The sequence below is a fragment of the Aspergillus multicolor genome (assembly GCF_047715735.1).
Source record: "Aspergillus multicolor strain CBS 133.54 unplaced genomic scaffold BDW74scaffold_1, whole genome shotgun sequence".
In the NCBI taxonomy this organism is placed as follows: Eukaryota; Fungi; Ascomycota; class Eurotiomycetes; order Eurotiales; family Aspergillaceae; genus Aspergillus; species Aspergillus multicolor.
In genome coordinates, this window is record NW_027395952.1 from 1,067,908 (window position 1) to 1,086,403 (window position 18,496).

Consider the following 18,496-nt stretch of genomic DNA (forward strand, 5'->3'; position numbering starts at 1 on the left):
ATCTCGAGCTGAAAGTCAATGACGATAGCGATCGACAGTTGTCTCTAGTGCGTCTGATCTAGCTTCTGGGCACGAGTCGCGCTCTGTTATAATTGCATACTGCCCTGTTATGGTTTACTCCATCTTAAGTCATTGATCTCCAGGCATCCACCATCACCCTCTACTATCCAGCGGGAGCTCCCGGGCCGACAGTTGATCCGGCTGCCACATCGGCCCAGCAGCGCAAGAGTGGCTTTGCAGGAATCGAGACCGTCACTTTCACCGAATCAACTCAAGTTCCGGCCCTGGAGGCGAACTGTCGAAACTCAACTCGTCTCTTTCATCCTACTCCTGCGCTTCCTTGTTATTGTCACCTTCTTCTCTCCGCCTACACGTACGTCCCTTCCGCTTTACCATTGTTGCTAGAAGTACGTCTGCCCCTTCCCTGGGTCGAGTGGTCTCTGGTTCCTCCACATAATGACGCATTCTCCCACCGCTGCTCTTTCCCATCCACCAACATCCGAGACCGCAAATTCCGATTTAAGAGTCATTCGTTTCAAACCAACTGATCACTATCGTTATTGCATCTTCATCCGCTTCGACCGCTGACTGTCAGATTGAAGGAGCAATTATTTGACAAATCGGAGCTTTCCCTTCCGGTGACCTAGCTCTCTGTCACTCGTAAGCTCTGCTGCTATTGTCCCCTCCAGCCCACACTGATTATTCGAGTATCAAGCCGACGACTTGAATCCACGATCTAGATACCTTCGTCCTTGTCGAGTCAAGTAGGATTTCATCACGGTCGCAGTGTCCGCTGTCGTTTTCGTCGGACACAGGTATCATCGCATCGGAGGAATCACCGCATCTTGAGTGATTCAGATTCAGTAACGCTTCGGATATCCATCGTCTTTATATACGGTCAACGATCTGCTGCAGGGTTACGGCCAAGAACCCCTGGCATTCCAACGCTATCACGATTCGAAAATCACTTACCTCTGAGCTATATCGTTTGCTTGAGCGTCAGGGTTGGACCTTGGCGAATATCCCTTGCAGAAATGGGTCAATCTCATTCCAAGGGCAACTCCGGCCCCGGAGATTCACTACAATCGTATCCATCATTTTCCAAATCCGAAACCAAAGAATCCCTACGATCGTTTCGAGGTTCGATTCGGTCGAAGATTCGAAGTAGCGACAGTCCGCGGGCGTCGACATCCGCTCTTAGTCAAGATGACAAATCCGACGCAGGTTCTGTAAAGTCTCTTGGAAGTCGGCACAGTTCCACCAACCTGAGTCGGCCCGCCTCGGCCGATGAATCCGCCGCGGCATCACCTACGGCTGCACCGGATCCTCCTCCGTCCCCGACAATGTCGAGCAGCTTGAAGCGCGGTCATCAGGATGTGACGGCCATGAAGCAAAGTGGTGAGGTCGATCATGTGTCGGATGCTCCGCCGTCTGCAGCACCCCCTTCAGGCTCACAAGCGAAAGTGGGCGAATCCATTTTGATCAAGCGAGAAGATGCGTCAAATCCCATCCTTGACTTCATCATGAAGACTCCGCTTCATTCGGACGCATCTTCCTCTTCGCCGGGCATGGGGATGGGAGCCCTGAAGTCCATTGACCTCGATGATATGATCACTCGTCTTTTGGATGCGGGCTACTCCACGAAGGTCACCAAGACGGTGTGTCTGAAAAATGCTGAGATCACGGCGATCTGTACAGCAGCTCGCGAGCTATTTCTGAGTCAGCCGGCGCTACTAGAACTTTCGGCCCCCGTGAAGATTGTTGGTGATGTCCACGGACAATACACTGATCTCATCCGTATGTTTGAGATGTGCGGTTTCCCTCCGACCTCCAATTACCTCTTTCTCGGCGATTACGTGGATCGTGGGAAACAAAGCTTGGAGACAATCCTCCTCCTCCTCTGTTACAAATTGAAGTATCCCGAGAACTTCTTTCTTCTGCGCGGGAACCACGAGTGCGCAAACGTGACCCGAGTTTACGGCTTTTATGACGAGTGCAAACGGCGTTGCAACATCAAGATTTGGAAAACTTTCGTCGACACCTTCAACTGCTTGCCCATTGCGGCTACCGTTGCTGGTAAGATCTTCTGTGTTCATGGTGGCCTCTCGCCGAGCCTTTCGCACATGGACGACATCCGGAACATTGCCCGCCCAACAGACGTCCCTGACTATGGCCTGCTCAACGATCTTCTCTGGAGCGATCCTGCCGATATGGATGAAGATTGGGAACCCAACGAGCGCGGAGTGAGTTATTGTTTCAACAAGAACGTGATCATGAACTTCCTACAGCGCCATGACTTTGACCTCGTTTGCCGTGCTCACATGGTCGTGGAAGACGGCTATGAATTCTATCAGGACCGAATCCTCGTGACTGTGTTTTCTGCACCTAATGTGAGTACCTCCTTCTCTTGCGCTCTGTTTCTCAGACTGACCGTATCACAGTACTGTGGAGAGTTCGATAACTGGGGTGCTGTCATGTCGGTATCTGGCGAATTGCTCTGTAGTTTTGAGCTGTTGAAACCGTTGGATTCAGCAGCACTGAAGAGCCATATTAAGAAAGGTCGGAAAGAGCGGAACAGCCTGATCAACAGTCCTGTAGGTGACCTCTCGTTTGGTCCTTTGCGTCGCGCCAAGAAGAAGCACCGCGTCTCGTGCAACGCCGCCGAGACTCGCGCGCTATTTGCTTTTCACCCCAATCGTCGCCACACAGTTTGCTAACAACATTCAAGCCGGCCGTCGTATCGGCTCAAAGTTTCTAGGGCCCTCTCAGTTATCCATGCCAAGTTTGGCATTTGTCATATATCATCGGCGAAGTGATCCCGAACCTTCTGGTGTGGTCGATCAATGTCTCTAGCCATCATCCAGTCAGCCGGAATTTATCATCAGGCTGCCGAACGACTTGACGTTGGTACCCATCCCGCGCCACACTGTCAGATGTGTGCGTTCCACGGGCGATGGCGATTGCAGTTCGCCATGTCAAAACCACGAAACAGAAACTCGGAGGTTGTATCGCTCCATCATGACGGGACGTGGCTGGTCCGCAGAGGTCAGCATTACTTATGAGTTGCATGAGATACCCCGTGTCCCACGATTCACATTATAATATAACGACTAGGGCAACGATCTCCTGTCTTTCTACAGATGTTATTTCACCCTAGCTATGCATCAAAAGCGAGCGTATGCCGTCCATTACGGAAGGAGTGAGCGGAGTTGTATTGTCGTATCGCTGTTCATTCATCTGCTGTTTTTCTTGTTGGTCAACAAAGACCTTATGTTTGATGATATACCGATGCTCATTCTACTTGGGTTGGTTGCCTGCGGTATGTTTACTTTCTTGCGTGTTATTATCTCAGCTCATCAGTTTGTGGAGTACGCGGTTTCTGGTCTTTTCTAGATAGGCATTTGGGCATAGCATAAAAGATGTCTTACTCTCTTTCTCTTTCTTTCTCTCTACTTCAATACGTTTAAATTTCCTAACCTCTCAAAGAGGGCACGCCGGAATTGATGCCCGGCCGCCGCTCCCGTTCTCCGGTCCAAACTGGAATCCATTTTCGTACAACTTCAAACTCATTTTCTGGGCAGCCCAATTCTGTATCGCCAGCCCATCAAACACCGAAGGAGAACGAAGAACTGCACATTCTGCGTGATCAAGCTTCGAAAGTCCTTCTCGCGCGACGACGGTTCCGTCATCTACTTTCGCTTTTTCCCCTAATGCACCGGCACAATCTAAAGATAACCAATTACACATATCGGGCTAACCAAAAAGCTCGACCGGACTTGGAGCCATCGAAGCGGGATTGAGAAACGAACCGCAAGCTCCAGGCGCAAGGGATGCGTGAACCAGGATCCGTGACAAGAGCTACTAGGTGTACGGAGTACGGAGGACCGGTGGGTGGGTATATTGAATGTGACTTTTGGGATTAGAATTGAATCAGAATCAGAATCTATACTATGCAATGTAATGTATCCTGGTGCGCCAAGGGGATGAACTGGTAAATATAACATGAATCAAGCTGTCATCGTCCTGAGTCTTAGTACAGCATGGAGCGCAGACATCGAGCATCGTTGGGTAAGGTACGGAGGGGTGCTGTATGTGCAGTTGCAAATGGGACAGAAAATGAGGCCGAAGAAAAGCAAGCAGGCAAGTATCAGGCCTTCTTCTCTACTCGTATTCGCGTACATATCGGTCTGGCAGATCAACATCCCACATCGGCCTCTCGACGACAGCGACTTCTAACCCAGACTCAGTGTTCTCCGCAGACTCATCATCAACATTAGAACTCAAGGGTACAATGCCCAGGATCCCGCGGTACTTGTATGTATACCACCATCGGCGCGCTGGTTCGGACTTGACGAGCTCCTTCGAAGTACCATCTGCGCCGGTGTTCGCATTCTCCCTCCGCAGCTTCGCAAGACGGGCATCGTTAACATCCTGCTCCTCCTCCTCCTCTTCTTCCTCGTGATCACGCTCCTTCTCACCCTCAAGCGAGATAATCTCAGCCTGCGATGCATCAGGCCCAGTGAAAGTCCGGACCTTGGAGTCAAACAGGACACCGGAGTGCTCAAGCGGGATCTTACTGCCCGCGCCGGAGTTGTGCTGCTTCTTGCTCTTCTTCCCGGGGACGCTCTCATCTGCAGCCTCGCGTTTGCGCTTCTGCGATTGTTTCTGCTTCTGCTTCCTGTCGTCGTCGGCATTTTCCTCTGCCGTCGCAGCCTCGGTGAGTTCCTCGTTTGATGGGAAATCGTACTTCAGGTCGAACATCCAGAGCCATGAGGTGCCGTACAGCCAGAGGCGCTCGCGGGAGTCAGAAAGGTCCCACAGACAGTCCATGGCGCGGTCTCTGATGCCCTTGAAATCGCTGGGGAGGAAAGCCTTGGGGTTGCGGCGCGACCATTCGGAGAGCTTGCCCTCGCGGGCGTCGATCTCGACAAGCTGGTGTTCTGTTGTGAGGGCCATCAGGCGGGATTCTGAGTCTTCGGGTGTTGTGCCGTTCGTGAGGAGGGAGGTGTTGGTAGGGGTAGGGCGGAAGGAGAGGAGAGCGACGGTGGACTTGAGACGCGGGATGGGGGAGTCTGTGGCGATCGCTCGCCAGCGCTCGCCTTCGATGATGGGGGAGTCGTCTTCGTCATCGGAATCCGAGTCGTCAGAGTCAGACTCAGATGTGTTTTTGCTGGGTTTGCTTTGCTCGGTTGCTGCTTCGAGCGTCCAGGTGTCGATGCAGCCGGAGATGTCGCCTGTAGCGAGGATCTTGCTGTTGTGTGAGAAGACGACGCAGCGGATTGTCCGCTCGTAGTTGCCTAGGCTTCCGTGCGCCAGGTTCTCGAAGCGGACGTGGCGGGGCGCGCGGGAGAGTTTCACGAGCTTGGGGAGAACCGTGGTCTTCTCTTGTATGGACGAGGTAGGTTGGATCCAGGCGAGAGAGATGTCGCTGTTGGGGCGGACGATGCTGAGCCATCGGCTATCGGGGGAGACTGTGACGAGGCGGGCACCGTCTTCAGAGATCGAAACCGGTGTGTCGATTTTCTGGACGCGGAGGGTGCCGCGTTCATCGCCTTTGCGGCGGCGTACGGAGAAGAGTTTGATGCTGGAGATTGTAGCGATCACGAGTATCTTTCCGTCGTTGGAGAGGGCTGCGGAGGTGATATTTTCTTCGCCCTGCAGGTGGAAAGGTAGTTAGAATGGGTGTGTCCTTTTGGTCTTGCCCTGTGTAGTAGCCGTACCTGAATCATAACTTTCCCGACCAGGCGATGTCTCTGTCCCTCGGGAACATCGTGCACGGAGGCAGGGCCACGAGACACCCGCCAGATGTTGACCTCTCTATCCCAGAAGCTCATTACCAGCCGGGAGGAAGGCGCGGAAACAACTGGGGGTACTTGGGGAAGACTTGGGAGGTTGCGGTGGTGCTCTTTTCCAAATTCTCGTAGAGGCAGAACGACGGGGCTAGCATCAGGTCCTGTTTGAATTAGCCAATGTTGACTGCTTAAGATCTGGGAGGGTTCATACCTCCAGAAACCACAACGCTAAGGTTCTTGGTCTCGTAGACAGCGAACGTCTTTACATCGTGCGTATGGTATCTCCGATGCATGACCTCTGCCCATCGGCTACTCTTGTCGCCCTTCTCTCCAGGCTTCTTCTTGTAGACAACAGTCCTCTGGTCTGCACCACCGCTGAGAACCGTCTGGCCGTCCGCACTCACTGCAACATCGAGGGTATCCGCCAAATGGCCCTGCAGCCGCTGAATAAGAGAGTAGTTCTTCGCATCCCAGAACCTCACTTCGCCCGCAGAGTCGCCAGAAATGATAGTTCCATCCGGCAGGCACTTGACCGACCAAACGAGCAACTCCTTCGATCCACCCGTCGGACCCTTGCCGAGACTGATCGTACGCAGAAGCTGCCCGTTTCGAATATCAAACACGCGAATCGAACTATCCGCATAACCCGCAACAATTGTATTCCGGTTCTGGAAGGTAACGCTCAATACGCGCGGCTTCTTCGTTGACGGCCTTAGAGTTCGGATGAACTTCAAGTCATCGTCCGCAGTCGACAGCAGCACAATCGACCCATCCGCACAGCCGGCAGCCAGGTGCTGTCCCGTAAACTCCCCCTCCTTAGCCGGCATCGGCTTGTTATCCCGCCCCTTGACCGGCTGCCACCGCGGCTGCGCAGCAAGGCACCACATCTCGCCGTAGTTCCCGCTGGAATGGCGCTTAGGCCGCCCCTGCTCCAGATCCCATTCCGTTACGGTCGTCGAGTATCCGATGCTGAAAAGGCGCAGACGACCCGCTTGCAGCGCCTGTCCGTCTGGCCCTGGTTCTGGCGGATCGAGTGTCCAGGTAAGACCCTCGATACTCCGGTCTTTTCCGCCGCGGAGGATTGTCTCCTGAAACCATGCGCCGCGCGCGGGATTCCAGATCTCAACGTCGCCGTTCGCGCGTCCCACTGCGAGACGGAGGGTAGGCACACCCTTTCCGCCTAGTTCGAGGGACGGGGGGTGGGAGAATGCGAGCGCATTGATTGCCTGTGGGTTGTATGGTACGAAGCGGCAGCGGTGGATATCCATTGTGCGTGATGTTGTTTGTCAAGATCCTTTAAAATCGTTGGTTCGATCTCGTCTCGTCTCTCGGTTTGCGGAGTTCGCACTCTCGGTATGCGTGATATGTGGCGAGAAAAAGCGGTAATGTGGCTCCAAACAAAGAGCCTACCACTATACAGACATTCCGCGGATGTCGAAAACTAGAAGGGTGCGATTTAAGAGAGCTTTTCTCGGTCCGTTGCTGGACTTGATGGTGTTCTTCTTTTTTTTCATGATACAAATTTTAGCGCCGCGGAGGTTCCACCGGAAGCTCCACGTCACGTGCCTGCCTCATACTGAGGACCCGTGGTCTGGTCTTCTCGATTCATTCTACGCTTCTCTTGCACAGAATACACATTTGAAACCACGAGCGAGCTCCATAGCAGAGGCACACTTGCCAGGCATGGTGAAGTATTGGCGCCATCTTTGAATCTGACTATCGTGCTCGAGATAAGTCAGCGAATGCTTTGGCAATCGCAACTTATAATATGCTCACGATGTCACTGCTAACATGGTCTTGCGTCTCCTCTACAGCTGTCTGTCTGTTATAGCACGAAACGAGCATCACCGTATCATTACGCGAGACGAACGACTCCCATAGCTCAAGCTCGCCCGCCGCGTTGGCTCCATGTCTAGCCTAGAGGGCATGACTCGCATAAGACAGCGTCCGATAATTTAGAGCAGGATTCGCCTGACCTATAGGCGTCTGTGGAACAAGATAAGCAGCGGCCAGACAGCGACAGCCAACCAGTTCAGCTCGCTACATTGTGTCCGGTACACAACCATATAATAAGCTTCCGTTCTGACAGCACAAGGCACGAGCAACGGCAGCCTAGGTATCGCATGAAGCGGCATGCGATTCGTGGGCGCGAGTCAAAGCAGCATACTCTGGGTCCCGGGTCCGTATCCCGCCCATCCACCATACTCCGGAGTAGGGGCTGTATTGAGAGAAGACCTACAGGGATGGAGGCTCAGGGACTGGTGAAAACAGGGAAGTTAGTAAGATTGGAAACTGATCCGGACATTTCAGAGCGAATCTCAGTCCGTCTCGAGAAGGAAGCGTGACAGACAACTGCACGTCTGATGTCTGAGCATGTCTCAAGAGCTCCCTGAAGGGCTGCCACGTCAGTCGGACCCTAGTCGCCATTCCGCCATCGCAGCGTGCCATCCAGGCTAAATATGCCGCTGTTAGAGCTGGACGGCCTGATAGGGCAAGAGGTTTCATGATACTGCAGGGATATCATTCCCCCCCGGGGTCTATTCTGCACCCAACCATAGATCGCAGAGGCTAAAAGAGGAGACATAGCGCGGTCATTGACTGAACAGAGTCATACACTCTCTTAGCGACATTCGTAAAGCAGTGTGAGTGGCAACGACATCATTCCGGTGGGTTGCCGGATGGTTGAGGCTTGCAATGCCAGCTGAATCGACGAGGCTCGATCGTCGGGCCGGTGCGGGGTACCTCGAGATGAGCCACATTGCTGCCAGTTTGGAATCAGCCTGGCGCGAGCTTTACCACCATGCCCTTGGGTCAGGCCTCCGCGGCTGTTCCATACTAGGTAGTCGCTGCGAAGTGCTAACCTTTACCCTCAATGCCCGGTTCCATTAACAGTACTACTCTCTACGGCCCCTGACCACAAAGATGCGTTTGGTGGCTCTCACGACAGGCATTTGCACGGCGAATGGTTGAATAGATCGGCTGCCACGCACGTCTCGCTGAATTATTTGCTAAGCTCGATAAGAGTTTCATGTCTTGATCGACAAAACGGGTTAAACAAAGTGCTCGAGATTGGCATCTATATATAGTTGCTTGCCGACATCTCGCGCTGCCAATCGCCAATCAAACATCGCACCCGCGGGAGATCTGTTCATGGCATTTCAAAGCTAGTGGCATGTACCCAATATGGTTCAGCAGTCTGTAGTTACTCAAGCTGGGCGTGACGGCCTTATCAACATTGCGCGAGCGATGAGCCTTAGCGACGGCGAGGTGAGGGTCACAGAGACGGCCTGTCGCGTACGAAGCCCAAGCAAGCGACTTCGTAAAAGATGGGCCTCATGCAGCATGGGATTCGGGTCCCGGCTCGATTCAAGATAGGGTTTATGGGGACGCGCGAGGTCGAAGCGATCCCCGAGAGCTCTCCAAAGTACAGACCATGTGACAGTAAACCAAGTCCAAAGTCCGTCGGTAAAACCGTCAGGCGATAGCAGAATTGATACGATAGACAATTGAGATGCACTCCTCGGTTCAGGAGGTGGCTGACGATGAGGCGATGCAATTCAGCTCATCTCGCTTCAGTTGAAGAACCGAGCTGCAACCCAAGACATGGATACAGTAAATTGATATATTACCCTGCTAACAGCAACGAGCTCCAGCTTGGTGAGCGAACCGGCGCGCGCGAAGGATTGCGCGTTCCAGGTTAATGGACCAGGATGTGCCTTGAAATCGACATTCACAAGCCGGGATCCCCTGGAGCAAATGCGCGAAAACTGGGAACACTCAGGCCGGATTTGCAATAAGCGCGATTGACTTTGACGCGATCCTCGAATCAACGCGCGTAAAGGGCATTTCTGAGTCGGCTGCCAAGGGGGCCGCGGATAAGGCTTCAGGCCGGGCCAGGGCATTGCCTGTCGTTATGTCATCCCTGCATTGACGCGATGCAGCTCGGCTAGGACACTGAGGCTTGAGTGAAGGACTGGCATACTCTGGATGCCGGTCTAAACAAAATTCCAAAGTGGAAGCAACGCTTCGCGGGTCGCGTGTTGTAACTTGGAACTTTAATGAGATGTTCAGTGATCCAGCCCAGAACGGCGAGGCCGAATGTCCGAAACGTGGGACGCGAGTTAACAATGACGCCATGGATCTGGTCCATGCATTGAATTGCAGCCCCGGGCGCACTGCAGGATGGGATCTATCTATCAATTGATCAGCAACGCGATCGAGAAAAGTCCCGTCGTTCCTTCTAGTCCTCAATCGAATCCCGATGTGACGTATGCAGTACGACTGATAACGCATCCATCGCTGAACCAAATTCCCGGAGTCTGGGACATTCTCTCTGTGAGAGATTGAGCGTCAACGGGGCTCCGACTATGGGGTTATGGTGGGGGCGTTTATTTGCGCTACGGCTGGGCCCGCTCTCATTCTATTTAGCTTGTTACTGGTAATTGAGTATAGCTTTGTATTTTGAAGGACTTTGTCAGATACATACTAACTGTCTTGTGAACCAGACTTTGGTGACCCATCTGGAGCTGTCAAACTCGAGCAAAACCATCAAGACGCTGCAAAAACCTCATCCGTGGTTGAGTTCTCCGCAGTCTCGGTGAGGCTAAAAAATCTTCTTCAGAGGAGGGGTTCCTCAACTCAGCAACCAGGGCTGGAGTGAGACTCCGGATTGAGGCCTCGGGACTTGGAACATGGGAGAGACAGACCCAGCAGAGGCAAACTCACAGATGGCATTACGATGATCCTCATTCGCCAGAACTCCAGTAAGCCTCACTTTGATTCTATACAACCGGCGTACGGCGTACTGCCCATATCGTCGAGGGTCTTCGAATCGAGCCTTCAATGATCTCTGAACCCCATCGAGGCAGAGAAAGCTTCATCCATGCCTCACCGATATCTCTCGTCGTCCACCATTCTACACCGTATCACTATACCGCTCCCGACTTTAGGAAAGCGTAGTGGATCGCCGGTTCATCGTTACTGTTACTAACCTCCGCCCAGTATTTTGCACGTTCCGTACGGAGTACAGTAACCGGAGCCCGCAGATGTGCTCTGTATAAAGCACAAAGCACTCCATGGCAATCATTATATTAGCTATTATTCATGGCCAATTCGGACCCAGACACCGATCACAAAACACATCATACCTGCGCAAATGATCTCCAAAGTGGCAACGACTATCGTCTGACTGACGAGTACCACACTGCAGCAAATAAGCATCGGTGCGACTCGATATATCAAAAACTCAAAGTACGAGCGTCGAACATCAGTTCAAACTTCAGGGTCAAACCCATTTCGAGATCCGATCCAAAGAGACGGAAAGGTGGCTTCTGCAGACCTTCTAGAAACCTTCCTATTCGAGCCTCTCCGTGCTTCTCCCGGTTTCCACTTTACACTCGGCCCACCCTCGAGAATTTTTTTGCCTGCAGAACGCCGAACCGAGGAGGGCCTATATAAGAATGTACGTAAAATTGGTAGGCTTAGGACCGTAGAACTTGGAAACCCGTTCCTTCCGGCTCCGGGCATGACTTTATCTGGTACGTATGGTGTGTTGGATATGGATTGGTTCGAGGTCCTGAATATCCGACAATAGTGATAAGAACAACCAGTGATATTGCCTTCGGTACTTGCAATTGGCTTTCGTCATACGTGCAAATCGGCAGTTGAGCGAGCTGCGAACGCATCGTCGACGTCAAATTGCGTCGAGGGCTCGAAGGGAACCTTGGCCGACGTTCGAACAATTGAGCGTGCAGGATCCGCAGTGGGTTTCGTTGCGCTTGTATAGTAAGTATGTACTTAACGACCAGCCCCGAACGCGGTGTAGAAAATCGTATGTATATACAAGTTATACAGTATCCAAGTATTGATGTCGGGACCGGGTATTTGGGTATTAGTATCAATTAACCATCGAGAAATGAGGATTCGCAAAACAAAAGTCCCTACTTCGCCTATCCTTGCAGGTATTTAGGTACCAACGGAGTAGTATGGAAACGTAGCACGGGCGCTGATCCTCATTGGCATTGTCAAACCAAATATAGATACCTATAGTAGTAGACGTCGCTCTGTCCTCAGGTTAATTAAAGCGAATCGCAAGTACCGAAAACGCAGTGCAAACTGCAAAGTACGCAAGCACAGCGTAGTCGAAAGGCAGCTGCAATGAATCATTGGGAGTCTGGGGCAACAGTATGGCTAGAGTTGGGCCACTGCTGCGCACTGCAGGGACAGTTGCAACCCGCAAGGAGACATTCGTTTGATATCCAGCCCCTGCAGCAAAGGGCTTGCGATCATGCAATAATGGCTGGAGTCGCGTTCGCTGTTCGGTTCGTGCTAGCCAGCCTGGCCTGGTCGGGTCTCACATCATCCACGAATACGAGTCACTAACGCGATATAACCTGGAAATTAATATTGGAGGCTTGGGGGACGTCCATGTTCCTTCGACTTGTTTGATTGCTTGCCCCTGCGCCCTTAGTTCGTCAGTAGTATGTGATGAGTAAGCCCCCTTTATCCAGGAAAGCCGGGTCGCAATCAGGCAACGCATCGTACGGAGTAGCAGTTGCCGTGTATCTAGGTTGTTCTTCTGGGGCCGAGAACCTCACTATTTGTGCTGGTGGAAAGCTAGTGGTTTCCTGGGCTAGGTATGAAACAAAAGTGAGCTGCTGCTGGTGTTGAGATTTTCCCAAAGCAAGGAAGGCCAAGAGTTCGAGGAAGCTTCAATAGTAAAAAACACAGGGGTTGTAAGCAACATTGAATCATGTTCAATGATGATGGTCATGAGCTCCTGACGCTATACAGTAGTATACGTCCCGTAGTCCGGAGTCCGGACGGAGATTGAGAGTGCACCATAGTGATATGGAGTCGTTTCTTGAGATCGGCGAAGAAACTGACAAGCAATCCGTCAGCCACATCAGCCTCTTCCGAACTTTTGGGTCATCAGGATTCAGAACGATGATCAGGAAGATCCTGGTTTCTTGCATTGCTCTCTGCTTCCTGGTGAGAGAATCAAATTGATATGATGGCAGCCATGCTGTGCCCTGATTCATAAGTGGGGTTTCGCGAACGAGGAAGTGTCGCGTGTTGTCCAGAATAGGCATAATAGCTTCTTCAGTCAGCTTACGCTTTTGGGGCTATGTTTGAATACAGGTGGACTGAGACGTTCGTGCGGTCATAGATAGAAACAGCGAGAGTTTGGGAAGGTGAGCGCGACACAGTTCTACGGAAGCATAAACAGTAGTCGTCATACATCGTACCGAGCATTCTGCGATCAGACCGGGGTTCAATGGTGTTGGATATCCTGGTTTAAGGGCGGGTCCAGGACAAAGAATATCAGCCACCAGAGGCAAAATCGACCCCGAAGACCCCGAAGTATGTATGTTCAGCACTGAGAAAGCAGTGCGGAGAACTCCGCACAGATAGACGAAACAGTCGCGAACCACTATTGCCATCGGATGTATACCTATGCTTGACGAATACAGGCCGCGGGACAAATGCAAACGTCAGCTGAAAGTAAATTGAGCGTGCAAATCAGGCGTATGTCGTAAAGTCGTCGTCGAATCGCAGTTCGACCTTATGATATGCGGGCAATGAGCATAGATCCGCCGGGCTTGCGGGTTTGGACGCATGCAAAGCCAATCAACAAGAAATTGACAGTTCGGCTCGGTCGAAGCTCAAGATAAGGATGCGTTATTGCGTTTGTTGCTCGTTCGAGGGGCTGTTTCCTTCAAGACATCGACAGCTCACTGCAGGGTGATGTCTAAATTACGGCTTGAGACGGCGCAAAATCGACCAAGGCTGGCGGAGACGTTCAAGCAGATTACTGACACTATACGCCCCAGTGCTGACCTACCAAGTGTGGATAAGTTAGCGACGCGGCTGATAGTATGGAAGGCCCAAAGGATCTAGAAATTACCGACTGGAAATACACGAGTCAAGCGGAGGACAATAAAAGTGAGAGCGCCAAGGAGCCGAGGTGTTCCGGGAGGAGGTTGGAGAGGAGATCTCCCCACTCAGGCGCCCACCATCAGAACGCGGGTGCTGGACGCCGGCAGCTTTACATCCATCAAGGGCCAGTCGTTTCCCTGCACAACCAGAAGGGGGGCTGCAACGTCAGAAAGGTTATCTTGGATCAGGGAAGTCAATTTTACTGATTATCTGAATTATTATAATTAGATACATCGACCCCTCCTACTCAGACTCCCAGTGAACTGGTCAATATTAGAAATATGAGAAGAGAGAAGTGGTTAAAGAGCAACCTAGTCCAGATATTAAAAGACAAACAGTGTCGACAGGGCTTATTCAATGCTAGGCACAGTCTATTGACTTTCGCGTTTCCAGTAAGGAGAGACCGCGGGCTCAGGCCGCCTAACAAATTGGCTCGCCCATACGAGACTGCGAGGTTCTGGAAAAGGAGTGCCTATCACTGTACTCCTAGCCCACATTCTAGAGTCGTCACCACGTTAGGTACTCCGTACGGGGTAGTCTCAATTGAACTTGCAGTGAGACCCAGTAATACCATTGTCAACATCTGGCCATTCTTCACCGTCGGCCATGGCCAGTCGTTGGCTTGCTGAAGAATATCGGCTGTACATTGCACTGAACTGTTTCAACTACGAAACAGCGCTCTAGGGAGCAATCAGAGGTGACTGGCGTATGAGTGTATCTAGACCAGCCAAACTGAAACCGCGTTAGCACAGATTAGCAAAGAGACTCCAAGTGTGCACATTACAATACGGTATCCAAATTACGCCTCCATACAGGAGAGCCGTCACTTCAGCCGGCCCAGAGGCCTTGTATCTCCGCCTCGTTCCCCTTCGACTCTCTTCTTCTTTTCTTTTCTTCCCCTACACCCGCCTGGAGAGAGAAGCTACTCCTCCTAATTCTTCTCTCCTCCTTCTCCTTCTATCTTCGTGTCCTCTCCCTTCCTCCCCTTCGTCTCTCCTCCCCCTTCGTGGTCAATTCCTCCGGAGAGATTGAGACTTGGTCCTCAGGTTTAGAGATACAGTTGACGACGCTCTGCCAGTCGACCAAATCCTGCACCCGCTGCACCAGCTCTCCAGTCGAGCCGTGTCCGTCAGCTCCTGCTTTGACGCTTCCCCTCTCGACGTTTGTTAACTCAAACGGCGACCCTCCCCCTGTCTGACAGTCGAAGTCAATCCGTGGCATCGTCGGTTGGAATCCCCTGATTCAGCTTCTGCCGGTTAGAAGAGCAACGAGAAGGGTCTTTTTGATTTCTTTTTCATTATTCCCCTGGACAACGCTTCTTTCGTGTGTACACGATTCTCTCGCGGTTGTGATTTGCTGGAAGGTAAGCTTTTTTTTTTTTTTCTTTTCGTCCCATGTCATTCAACCCAGAGCCTTCGGATGCCAATCGGAGCACGAGAACCTCGACCTATGGTATAAACCCACGGTCCTTCGGTCCTCTTCAACAGTCGGACAATCGAACAAACAGTCTCCCTCAAGTCGAGTTCATTGCGTTCCTGCGAGCTGCAGTTCAGCGGATTCAACATTCGTATGCGTCAGGGTACTCGAAGAACCACAGTCCGATGTCCGAATGACACCGTGCCTCAGTCTCAACCGACGTTTTTGGTCAAAAAAAAAAAACTACCGGTCAGTGGGGGTGATGGAACAATATATGAGGGCGAGCCATAATGGGCTGGGGTTGCGGGGGAGTGTACAAAACAACGAGAATCCCAGAGATACTGTATCTCTGTACGGACTTGTTGCATGGACAGCTCTTGATGATATAAGGAACAAATTCGCATGTCCGTTGTGGTGAGAATTAGGGGTTATCGTCTTCCCCTCGATGCATGTTTTAGAGGACGATCCAACGCACCCGTCACATACCGGGGACTCTTGCTCATACTGGTCTATCGAGAGGATCTGAAGAATAGGCTGAAGTGAAGGTTTAGGATTAGCTGGCTAACTGTTTCTTTTGGCGTGTTCAGGAACAGTTTCCATTCGAATTCACACCGATCGGACTCGACCTTACCGGATCCCTTTGATGTGGATTTCGACATACCGCAGCTTTCTATCCTACGAATCACTTTAATCTTGTACAAGACGCTTAGCAAAACGCTGAATTGCAATCTGTACGTTGTGAGCGTTGCTGCATCCTGATCTCCCCCCTGACAATATCCCTACCCCTTCATAGGGCTCGAGCCTGTACTCCTGTTCCACATTCCGGAACACTCAAGGCCCATACTAGTTCCTAGGGTGAAGACGTTCAGTCGTCCTTCGCCTTTCGAACTAGTCTCCTCCAGATTCAAGCTTGACGGATCACCCCTGCGTCTTACCTAGATGCCAGACACGCCGTCACGGTAAGGGTTGCATGGTGCCCTTTGCCCGAAGGCCTTCTCTCTGGGTTAGTACTCTAGAACCCAAGGGGTTCGTTCCCTTATATCAGAGTGCATCGTTCTCTTTCCAGCTTCAACTCTCGTTCCCTCTACTTTATTCACTCGGGGTCTTTTGTTACTTTCTCTTTTTTTTAAAAAAAAAAAAAAACTTTGATTTCAGACACTAATCCAGTCTCTCGTTTAGCTCTAGCCGCCCTGTCAAAGCTTCTTCGCCTTTGGCTCGCCGTCTTCCCAGTTTTGAGATTATTGTCTTCCTACTGGCCATTCTTTAATATTCACCAACTAATTCCGCTCCTTAATCAACACCTAATCTGACGACTGTCGCTCTCTTAATTCCGTCGTTTCCTGCAAGACACCGTGGTCTTCAGGTCCACTCCTTCAATCTTCATTTCGATATCCGATCCAGTTCGACAGAATGGCTTACCACAAACGCCCTACCTCGAGCTACCAGCCCTGTGACTCGTACTTCGTCGAATCATATGACGACTATACTGTCCCGCGGATGGATCCAAAGGAGCATGCCAAATTGATCGCCCGCGAGCGTCAATATGCCATCGCCGATGAGCTGTCTCGGGTCACGAGTGAGGGATACCGTGAAGACATTCTGGCACACATGCTGGACATGGATGTTCGTCACCCTTCAGTGTTCCACGTGATCATGGCTAACAAACTTGTGTCATGCATAGGCTTCGACCCTTCCTGATGTTGAGTCCATTGACATCCAGACCGAAATTCAATGGTTCATGCGTCCTTACCTCCTTGATTTTCTGATCGAGGCTCACACTGCCTTCCAATTGCTGCCGTCGACCCTCTTCTTGACCGTCAACCTCCTCGACAGATACTGCTCCAAGCGTGTTGTCTACAAGAGACACTACCAGCTAGTCGGCTGTGCAGCCCTCCTGATTGCCGCCAAATACGGTGACAAGAAGGATCGTGTGCCTACTATCCGTGAACTCAAGTCAATGTGCTGCTCTCTATACGACGATGACATGTTCATTCAGATGGAATGGCATGTTCTGCAAACCCTCGGGTGGACGATCGGACACCCAACCGTCGACAGCTTCCTCCAGACAGCAGTCTTGGACACCCCATATGATCCAGAGGTGGAACATCTTGCGCTTTACATTGCGGAAGTCTCATTATTCCACCGTGAATTCGTGTCAAAGCCGTCTTCCGATCTCGCCAGGGCCTCCCTCGCTTTATCACGCTGCATCCTCAACCGCCCTCAGCCTCGTCACACAGATTGGGCCTCGCAGTATGACTCGATGACACTGGTTGGCTTGTCACAGCAACTTCACCAGCCGTCTCAAGTGCTCGCGAGAAAGTACTCGTCGTCCCATTACTCCCGCGTCTCCAAGATCCTTGAGCAGTTCCTCGCACGCCAGGCTTCCATCGCCAGCTACACACCGCCCAGCCCTCCATCCGTCGTTGTCAACTCTGAATCCAAACCATACGAAGGAGAAATCGGGCCTGCTACTCCCCAGAAGGCTCCTCATCCCACCAACATGCCTCACGGATACATCACGCCGCCAATTACCCCCGAAAACGAAGGCTTTGTCAATGGCAATGCGGACTACGTCAAGGTAGTACCGGTGCCCAGCGCTTGCTCACCGTCGCCAACACCTTCGCCTAGCGTGCCTTATATGACGCATAATCCTTACCATCAGGACCCTGCCTATGCCACGCAACAACAATACCTCGCACCCCAAATGAGCTTCACCACTGGGTACTAGGCTGCTAAGCCTTGGCCCTTTTGATGGTGTCTAGCTTTCGTCGCATATTTGGTGCAATATTAGCCCTTCTGGTTTATCATACATAGAACCCTTTGGAGTGGTTCCTAGCTGTCTTGCATGGACAGACCTGGAAATTTTACTACATTTTCCTTTTGTTATCTGCAAAAATGCATACCCCTCTCCTTTTGTTGTGACATATCATACCTTGGGTGTACCAAGTTGCATCTACCTGCCATTTGATTCTTGACATCTAGCATTGCAAGCGCGAGCATCTCGAGTTCAGATTGCATCTACTGCCTGAAATTTATTGTTCTTTTGATTCCCATTGGAGTTTCAAGGGCCCGCTTCCGTCTAGATAGATGACGCGGACACCCAGCTCCTGATTTCGCTTCTACCTTTCTCCTCTTCGCCCCGCCCCACCCCTTACCCTTCCCATCCCATTACCCCAATACACGAACTTTAAAGATTTTAATGTGGTTTCACCTTATCACCTCTTCATGTGCCCATCAAGCATGGACACAGTTCTTTGTTGGTGGAAGGATGTTCCGTCCAAAAAAAGCATCAAAACCAGGATTTACTCAACAAAACGAGCAAAAAAATATCATTCCCGCCCCAGTCTTAG

The 18,496-nt window shown here is 51.6% G+C and overlaps 6 protein-coding genes across 6 annotated transcripts; 4 read left to right on the top strand and 2 right to left on the bottom strand.

The window, feature by feature from the left end:
• Positions 1 to 711: 711 nt before the first annotated feature.
• On the top strand, positions 712 to 2,807 carry phzA (putative serine/threonine protein phosphatase). Its single transcript, XM_073732550.1, has 2 exons — positions 712 to 2,594; positions 2,729 to 2,807. The coding sequence occupies exons 1-2, from the start codon at positions 1,035 to 1,037 to the stop codon at positions 2,756 to 2,758; spliced, it is 1,590 nt and encodes a 529-aa protein (XP_073589618.1). The 5' UTR covers positions 712 to 1,034; the 3' UTR covers positions 2,759 to 2,807.
• A 152-nt stretch (positions 2,808 to 2,959) lies between these two features.
• BDW74DRAFT_3425 (uncharacterized protein) lies at positions 2,960 to 3,914 on the top strand. The gene is made up of 2 exons (XM_073732564.1): positions 2,960 to 3,319; positions 3,487 to 3,914. The coding sequence occupies exons 1-2, from the start codon at positions 3,160 to 3,162 to the stop codon at positions 3,798 to 3,800; spliced, it is 474 nt and encodes a 157-aa protein (XP_073589619.1). The 5' UTR covers positions 2,960 to 3,159; the 3' UTR covers positions 3,801 to 3,914.
• Position 3,915: 1 nt separating this feature from the next.
• On the bottom strand, positions 3,916 to 7,277 carry ura7 (small subunit rRNA maturation protein UTP4). The gene is made up of 3 exons (XM_073732554.1): positions 6,004 to 7,277; positions 5,721 to 5,953; positions 3,916 to 5,655 (listed from the first exon to the last, which is right to left on the bottom strand). Exons 1-3 carry the CDS (start codon positions 7,058 to 7,060, stop codon positions 4,162 to 4,164), a joined length of 2,784 nt encoding a protein of 927 aa, XP_073589620.1. The 5' UTR covers positions 7,061 to 7,277; the 3' UTR covers positions 3,916 to 4,161.
• Positions 7,278 to 9,368: 2,091 nt separating this feature from the next.
• Positions 9,369 to 10,293, bottom strand: BDW74DRAFT_3493 (uncharacterized protein). Its single transcript, XM_073732586.1, has one exon. It carries the CDS (start codon positions 10,083 to 10,085, stop codon positions 9,570 to 9,572), a length of 516 nt encoding a protein of 171 aa, XP_073589621.1. The 5' UTR covers positions 10,086 to 10,293; the 3' UTR covers positions 9,369 to 9,569.
• A 4,789-nt stretch (positions 10,294 to 15,082) lies between these two features.
• On the top strand, positions 15,083 to 15,754 carry BDW74DRAFT_142040 (uncharacterized protein; the record flags this gene model as incomplete). The annotated part of the gene is made up of 1 exon (XM_073722653.1): positions 15,083 to 15,754. A coding segment is annotated over one exon (474 nt), but the record flags the coding sequence as incomplete, so codon positions are not given.
• A 604-nt stretch (positions 15,755 to 16,358) lies between these two features.
• On the top strand, positions 16,359 to 18,110 carry BDW74DRAFT_3554 (G1/S-specific cyclin). The gene is made up of 2 exons (XM_073732602.1): positions 16,359 to 16,769; positions 16,828 to 18,110. Exons 1-2 carry the CDS (start codon positions 16,557 to 16,559, stop codon positions 17,872 to 17,874), a joined length of 1,260 nt encoding a protein of 419 aa, XP_073589623.1. The 5' UTR covers positions 16,359 to 16,556; the 3' UTR covers positions 17,875 to 18,110.
• Positions 18,111 to 18,496: the final 386 nt, after the last annotated feature.